Below are 8,552 nucleotides of genomic sequence, written 5' to 3'. Positions count from 1 at the left end.
TTTTGATGGTAGGAAGAAGAGTCAAGGTATCGTTTGCGAGTGGTGACCCACGACAAAAGAAAAACCTGACTGTTAAATTCGTTAAATGCCAAGGAAAACGATGTCTACCAGAAAAGCTGCCACCCGACTTAAACGCTTTATAATTCAAGGCATGAAAATCTTACACCCCGTGTGCAGGTGTGGATAAAAAGGAGGATCCAACATGGGTTCGGCGGGATGCGGGATGAGACTTGAAATCGAGGCGGGCTGTGGAATGAGATGAGAGAAATTTTAAATGCAAGATGCGGGATGAAAATTGGAAGCGAGACCGGGATATGCTCCGTTTCGAAGGCAGGATAGGAGAGAGGACGAGTATAAGCGGGATCATAGTAAAGCTAAAGTTACGTGTCACCCTACCTCACCGAGACATTAGAAAGTATTATCTGCTCTACTGAAATGGGCTTAATTGATGCTCCCATGTAAATTGGGGTTGACAGGCTTCCTCTCTATTACGGTAATTACAGGTGTTTACACGACCCATAGTATGTCTGGTTTTCTCGCCTTCGTTATAATTTTTCTCTCACGAGTATGTCTGAATAAACGCCCTTTTCTATATGATATTATCGGCAGTTCTTTGAAGATTTCTCCAAACAATGGTTGTTGCTCATAAGGATTTTCTTAAAGGTTTGGAACTGTTGGTTAGTATTGTGTTCTTACAAAGGGCAAGATTCAACTATTTGTTTTTCCCTGTTGGAGGAGGGCTCGTGTACGTTCTTAAAATTTCACTTCTGAGAATGGGTTGTCGGTAAAGTTTTTCGGGTAGTTTCTCTCTGCCAGGAATGTTTTCTTCAAATTTTTCTTTTGAAGAAGTTGTCTCGGGAACTCGTAACGATTCGCCTTTTAGTAATTCTTTGTTCCCGTTAGGTGATACGTTGTGTTGAATGTGTGTCTCTGCTGGTTTGAAGTGGGTTCTCATGTCGAAACTGACTCCCTGTTGAATCTTTCACCCTTAAAGATAGTGGTGTCTAAGAAAATAGCTTCTGAAACAGATATTTCAGCTGTAAATTTGATTTTTGGGTTGTGTTTATTTGCTTGTTCAATGAACTGGTTGACGACTTATCTGTTGGTGTACATGAGAGAAATTATGCCGTGGATGTAGCGTTTCCAAACGAGCGCCCTTATCTAGCATTTGCATTTCAATTTTAGCCATGAAGATATTTGCAAAAGCTGATGGCGGCTCCTTACGTTTGCAAGTAGTTTTGTTCGTTGAATTGAGTTTTGCTGCAAAATCAGTCTAAGTGCTTTCTCTAGTAAGCGTTTTGGCATGGTGGGGGGGGGGGGGGGTGAGGGGGGAGTGGGTAAGGTAGCTATATTTGTGTGTAAGCTCGTAACGTCCAGCAAAACGGGTATCATTTCTTTCGGAAGCTTTCTATTTTCTATAAAGTAGATGAACTTTGCTGTATCTTTGAGATATGACTTCTGTTTTTGGGCGATCGGCTGAAGAATTCTATCCACTATTGTAACAGTACAGCTTTTCTTTTAGTCCTTCTGTAGGTTGAGTTTTTCTGTCTCGCTTAAAAGAGACCCAGCCTGAAAGAGACCATAAACACACCGAGGAAACACACCGAGGAACAACCGCTTTTTAAGCCGGCTAAATATACGTTAAGCAAGTCTTCGCCTTTCTCCATAACGAGAGTACATTATCAATATTGTTAAGGTTTTAATTTGTCCATCAGTTGGCGGTGAACTAGAGAAACGGCGCGATCGGGATGAAAACGTTTCTTACGACGGAATGGCGGGATGAAATGAAAAAATAGCGGCGTGATGCGGGATTGAAGAAGTCTATTTTAGACCCTCAAAAAGAAACTGAAAATGGATATTACGAATTGACCTTAAAGTCAAACTGAACACCCTTAAGCGCTCGGCCATACATCATTCTACGTGGTCTCTGGGTGGCCATGAAGATCTGCGCCTGACGGTAAAGTTAACACGTGCATGACCTTAAAGTAGGATCGACGTGATGATGGCACGTTTCCTTTCAGTACGGGTGAACTTGAGAACCTCTTTCGAAAACAGGTTCCAAGTGGTAAAAGACCAAGTCTGTGTATCGCAATCGTTAGGTCAGTTTTGAACTTCAACATTGCATTGAAAAGCGTTTTTATTAACTTTTAATTCCTTATTTCATAAAGTCGAATCCCAGGAAAGTAATAAGATATCCGTAAGAACAACCGACTTAATAATTAAAGACGATTTTTGCAAAAATCGAAGTATTAAATACTTAAGAAATTACTAGAGGTACGTACAAGCGCCCTTGAAGACTCTACGCCCGTAAATCCTGGTTTTGATGTGAATGCTGGGATCATCGCAATCGCAGTGATTCTGTGATCCAATGAAAACCTAGTCTCCTTCGTAGCCTACGGGGTTAGACCAAACAACGGCTTTCGAGACGTCTTATGTCAGAGTCTGGTTTCTTCTATTGTCAGGAAATTAGTAAAAAACTTAACTGACACTTCTATTTTACAAGTGTACATTCTAACAACTACCAGGTTTCCGGACTTCTTATGGAACTGACTTTAAGTTACATGTCAGACAAGGTTTAATTCGAGATCTTCACTCGGAATATCACACGGCGTCCAAACCGGTGAAGGTCCCTTCATGTTCTATGTCAAATGAGTACATCCCCTTTTGTGACATTGGCAGTAATCTTATAACTTTTTTTTACTTTTTTACTATCATTGTATCGTGACCGGGAAATGAAGTTGAAGATCACTACCAGTCGTTGGCTTCCTTTTCAGACAAAGGCTAATGCAAAGTCATGTAAAGCACGGTCTCCTTCGCAACTGTTTTTTACCATGTCACGCAACACTTAGGGAGAAGTTACGTGACATCTCAAAGAACGAATGAGCGGGAGACTAGTGCAAGGCGCAAGGAGTAAGGAGAATCCAAGGGTTCACGTAACTACGATGTAATCAAGAAAAAAATGTTTTTTTTTTCAAAACCAAACGTCCTTCCATGGCAAAAATACCAACAGGACGCTGAGGTGGATGGATCCTGTAAAGGGAAATGCTACCTAAAGCTCTGCAGTCATGTTAACTTGCTCATCAGGTCTGTAACAAGTTGTGCCAATATTCCAGCATATTCAGAACTGTCACTAGCTTCTGAACCCCTGGCATCTTTGAGCCACTCCAGTTTGAGTTTTTTTAAGCTGTTCTGTATGTGAGCCTTTTGAAACTCACTTTTACATCCAGTTACCATTACGTGAAGAGCTTGTAAAACTTTTTCTCTGGTGTCATTTTCTGTAGTATGTAGAAGACTGGGTATAAGTTGGCACCAACCCTTTTCAATCATGCTTTTTAACAAAGGGACCCTGTAATTAATGAAAAGCATTAAAATCTATTATTCATATTTGTCAATCAGAGCTGTATTTAGTCTAGGAAATACCTGATTTCACAATATCAAAAAATCAAGAACAGCTTCCAGGACTCAAAATTAGCAACCTTGGAAATCATTCCCAAGCTGTGTTAAAATCATCATCTTATAATTATTGACACTAACTTGACAACATTATTCTGGTTTTTAGGATTTTTAATTGGAAAGCAAACTGTTAACTCTTTAACTCTCAAGATCTGATTGTTAATTCTCTCCTCAAGCTGCTACATATTTCCTTGTAAATAAGTTGCAAGAGTATGAGGTCAGACTAAGATAACAACTTCAACCTGATAAGTTTGAATTTTCTAATGACCTGTTTGCTGGATAATGTTTAGATAATATGGGGAGAAGTTACTTGTTAATCACTTCCAGGTGTTAAAGAGTTAAAGGCTCTGTAGTTAGTTAAATATTATGGCAAAAGTAGATAATTGGTTTCCAACTTGATATGATATAGCAAGAAATAAAATGTCAAGGACTGAAATGTTACGCTACACATGAAATATTGGGTTTAGAAGCAAGTAACTAAGGCCACAGGACCTTCACAATGTTGGTTCACTACCTTAATAGAAAAAGTATATTGATCAAATCTGATTTTACTGGTGACATGGTAAGGGAAGAAATAATCTGATATTTTATGACTATACAAGAGCACATAAAAATAATTATAGAGGTACTATAATCACAAAAAGAAACATAAACCATACCTCCCAGAGATATCACCAGAAACATCCTGTCCTTGCTTTCTAAGCAGACTTGTGACATATTCAATTTGTTCTGTCAGTATATCTGTCATCAGAGTGATTGCTTTGATAACCAGAGGTTCTGTGTTTGCCTCATTAAAGAGCTTGACAAACATTTCAAGTCCATTTAGCTTAAGAAATTCTTTCTGTCCCACCAAAAACAATCTGATGAGGGAGGACAGTGCATACATGGCTTTCTTTCGCACAGCCATAGGTTCATGTTTGGACAACAAGCGAAGAAGTAATGGTAAAGCACCCTGTTTCAAGGCTGATTGCTGAACCATTAGATTGCTGTTTTGGACAAGCAAAAGAGAAAAATAAGCAATAAAACAAGTCAAAAAAGAGTCATTCTTGCAAAACCATGTAAACATGGTATTCAACATGCCATATCAAACCCCTTATAAATCATCTTAATGTAACCATCATTTATCAACTATGTTTTATTAACATGCCCTTCTTCTCTGCTGCCATAGCTTCATATTTTAGCCCTTTAGGTAATGCACATTTTTCATAATAATGGGTATGGTAATTGTTTTTTTTATTTATGTGAAAATAAGCCTTCAGGACCTCCCTTTTGGATGAAAAAATTCTCTTGTTTTCAAACCTCTTGATGAAATCAGAAAGGCTAATTTACATGTGTATGGAGGATTAACCATAAAGCCCACCATAACCAAATTACAAGTAAATAAATTGAAAAAAAGATAAATCAATTTGAATGTCTTGGCTCTACAGGAGAGCTCCAGTTCTTTACTGGTTAATAATAGGGGTAGGAACAAGAGACTTAAGCACCTTCCTCAGATCAGTGGGCTTGATTTTGCTGTTGTTTTGTTGGGTCTGTTCTTCAAAGAGTGGGAACACATTTCCCAAAAAAAAAGCAGTTGGCTATTAAGCCTCCAAGATCCATTTTCTCAACAAAAGTGATACATATTATCAGTTCAGTACTTGAATATCCCAAAAACTATCATTATTGATAAAAACAGTAAATAAGCTACCTCTGCACTGCTGATCCCAGAACATAACATGCCCTTGTTCTTAGGCTCTCTTGAGAGGAGTTCATAAACTTTATCACCAGGGAGAGTCCACCAATAGTGTCCAAATCTCTGGCATTATCTATCTGATGAACATAATACTCAAGCTCATCAAGGGCATGCTCCTTCTCTGCTAAACTGGAACTAGAAGTGTTCAGGATCTCAACATGTTTTGAAATTTCTTCAATATCCTTTTTCAGAAAAAGATCAACTCCTTCCAATTCCTTCCGGATTTCATCTATTGACCTAAATGTTTTCCCTGCAACAAATAAAACCTTAATGTTGCCAGCTATGAAATGGATTGCACAGTGAAACATCAATCTATCAATAACCCTTTACACCCTAACATCAGTATGTATAATCTCTATACCATTCTTTATATAATTACTATGGCACTGACAGGGAGAATTTAGTTAAAAATCTGAAGCTTTTCAAGTTTGCAAACTTTTCTTAAATTCTCCAGAGCCCAATGTTTAATTCAGCTGTGATACCATAGGAAGAAATCAGATTCTAGTCACCCTCTGGGGTTAAAAGGTTAGCTAAGGCAACCATCTTCAATGAACAACTATAGGAACTTTTGAACAGGGTTGCCAGTCTAATATAGATACTGTAAAGTTATATCTAATGTGTTTGGTTTCAAACAAATTCCTTACAGATGAAAAAAAAAACATAACTGTTGACCAACTGTTTAATAGGTTTCATGTCAGTACATAAAACTAAGGTTGGATTTTCTAAAACTCACCTCCAGTCAATGAACCATGACTTTGGTCAGAATGCTCCCCTTGAGCGCTTTCATCATGAAATTTATCCCTAAAATCCTTAAGAGCCTCTTTAAGACGTTGCTTTGGAATGACATTTTTATCAATTGTGATAAATTTCTTCTCTGAGTCCATGTTATTTTTGAATTTAGTTCCATCATCTCCCTCCATAAGTTTGGCTTCTTTCTCTCCTGTTTGTAGGTTCATGCGCACATGGAGTCCTGCTGGAATACTTTGACCTGGTTTGATAGACTGCCATTCTGATGATGGCTGAAAAACTTCAAGGTCTTCTTCATCAAATTGTTCAGTATTAGGTGCTACCTTAACTTTGTCATCATTGGTGTCGTCATCATCACTTTTAACCAAAACAAGTCCTTGTTGCTGGTCTCCCAAAGCTTGAGACAATAAAAAAGAATTATAGTAAAATGAGCTATTGAGAAACTCCAAAGTTGCTTCTTGGCATCACTACAATCAGTTGGTATAAAAAAAAATTAAGAAATATGTACTATGAACTAAGAAAAAAGTTAAAGGACCAAAGTAGATACTTCAGTTCCAGTCAATTAACCCTATACACGCTAAGATTAGTATGCACATTCTCCATACTGTTTTCTGTATATTTCCTAAGGTGCTGACAAGGAGATCTTGTTTAACAATCAAGAGCTCCTTTGCTTGTTGATCATTTCCATAACTCTCATGACCTTTATGTTTGATTCAGGGGATATTATAAGGGGAAAATAGATGCTAGTCACTCTTAGGGGTTAAAGGGAAAAGTCTATGGCTCACATTCGATACTGATTCCACTATCCATGATCCTCAAATCCATAGGTAAATATAAAGAAAATAGTCTATTTGCAGCCAAAAAAAATTTTCTTATTAATCCGTCAAGTTAAGTTTGGGTCACTAAAATTCAAATGATGGGATTTTATTCAATTTAACAAATACATTCTGATTTGTTCCATAATTAGCTGAAAATGAAACTATAGAGTTTCTTGCTTAAACAATAATTACTTCTGAATTCATCAACCACAGCTTGTAATCTGTTTTACCTATCTGTTGAAATGTATCACATGATAGAATTGAGAGGGTAGAGATAGATTGTTAGATCTTACTTGATGACTAAAGAAACCATTAAAAAATCCATGAGATTTATGGTACTCTCTTACTATCATCAAAAGTGACCGATATTTAATTTCTCCCTACATTATCAAAACAACAGTTAATCATGTTAATCAGTTAATCATGGAAAAATGAAAAACAAAAAGAGAAAAACAAACTCATCACTGCTCATCATTTTGATAGGGTGCCGAACTTCACCAACTAATTCACATGTACAGGTAGGGAGAAGTACTGATCAAATCGAGGGCGACAAGCGCCAACACAAAGATTTTAGTGGGTTATACGGTTCTTGTAATTTCCTGACAGGTGAATTAAAATGTGTAGCAAAACCTTTATACATGTGGAAACCAAACACCAGTGATCAATCAAATTCTTACTTATCATAACAGTGCATTTTTCGGACATCATTTAATATGCAGAACCTGAAATCGATGACTGATAAATCAGTACGAGATAATCATGAAAGTTATGATTTGAGAGAAGCTTTGTTCTCCTGCACAATGACCTAACATCAAATAAAACTTAACTTACCGGACGTCAGTAGAACAAGTATCGCCAAATACTGCAACATTCTGTATTTCAAGCTCACCTTCCTCCTATCTCAAATTTAGAGTAAAGGATAGAAAAGTGATGCAACTTTTTATTACGGGGAAACTCTAGTCCCACGCTGAACATTTGGACACGAAACTCCATTATCGTAAGCCACGTAGATGAGAAACCGCTGACCGGAAAGAATGATGAAATTTGCGCCACGCGTACCCGCACGCCAAAGACTTGGAATCATTCTACTGGAGGATCTAATCGAAGACAAGCTTAACTGGATCATACTTATTTTAGCTCACTTTATTTTAACATTCGTGAAATGTAACAACGCTTCACCTGCTTCCACGTCATGAATAGGACAACATGTGAAATTGCGGTCGGGTAAATCAAGTGGGACCTGGAATTCTCTGTTCTACTTTCAAATAGTTTTACAAGCCAATATAGTTCTTAGTTCTCGCCGAGTAAAATTTCCAACACTAATTAAGTGCAAATCATTTCTATAAAAAGTAAAACTAAATATAAGAGCTTACAGATTGCCATGATGAACCGCGACTTGGTCACGTCGCCGACTTGTCATCTAACGGATACCATAGCTCTACTTACCGACGGTTGTCTTTGATGAACCGGCCGACATCCTTCTCAATGGATAACTCGTTAACTATGTTGATTGCACAGATCATTAAGGGCTCCCATGATCCCGGTGTCACTACCCCTTACAGTAAAATAACCATCAAAAGTTTATTTTCCGTCTCAGTTTACTTAATGTATGGTACCGAAGGAAACAGTTAGTTTGGTTTTCCCTCGATATCGTCTCGGGAAAGATCAGGACTTGAGGGAAACAAAACTAACTAGTTTCCCGAGGGACCATACATTAGTGCTTTCTTATCTATTTAGACTTTCCCTTAAACAATCATGTGCTGTTGTAATCGGCGCGCGGGCAACAACTGCGCAATTGCATC

At 37.8% G+C, this 8,552-nt stretch overlaps 1 protein-coding gene across 1 annotated transcript; it reads right to left on the bottom strand.

The window, feature by feature from the left end:
* Nucleotides 1–2,106: 2,106 nt before the first annotated feature.
* Nucleotides 2,107–8,522, bottom strand: LOC131788760 (nucleotide exchange factor SIL1). Its single transcript, XM_059105849.2, has 5 exons — nt 7,582–8,522; nt 5,919–6,329; nt 5,141–5,435; nt 4,113–4,439; nt 2,107–3,346 (listed from the first exon to the last, which is right to left on the bottom strand). Exons 1-5 carry the CDS (start codon nt 7,619–7,621, stop codon nt 3,064–3,066), a joined length of 1,356 nt encoding a protein of 451 aa, XP_058961832.2. The 5' UTR covers nt 7,622–8,522; the 3' UTR covers nt 2,107–3,063.
* Between the last annotated feature and the right edge of the window lie 30 nt (nt 8,523–8,552).

The sequence above is a fragment of the Pocillopora verrucosa genome, chromosome 1 (assembly GCF_036669915.1).
Source record: "Pocillopora verrucosa isolate sample1 chromosome 1, ASM3666991v2, whole genome shotgun sequence".
Classification (NCBI taxonomy): Eukaryota; Metazoa; Cnidaria; class Anthozoa; order Scleractinia; family Pocilloporidae; genus Pocillopora; species Pocillopora verrucosa.
This window is presented reverse-complemented; position numbering and strand designations above follow the sequence as displayed.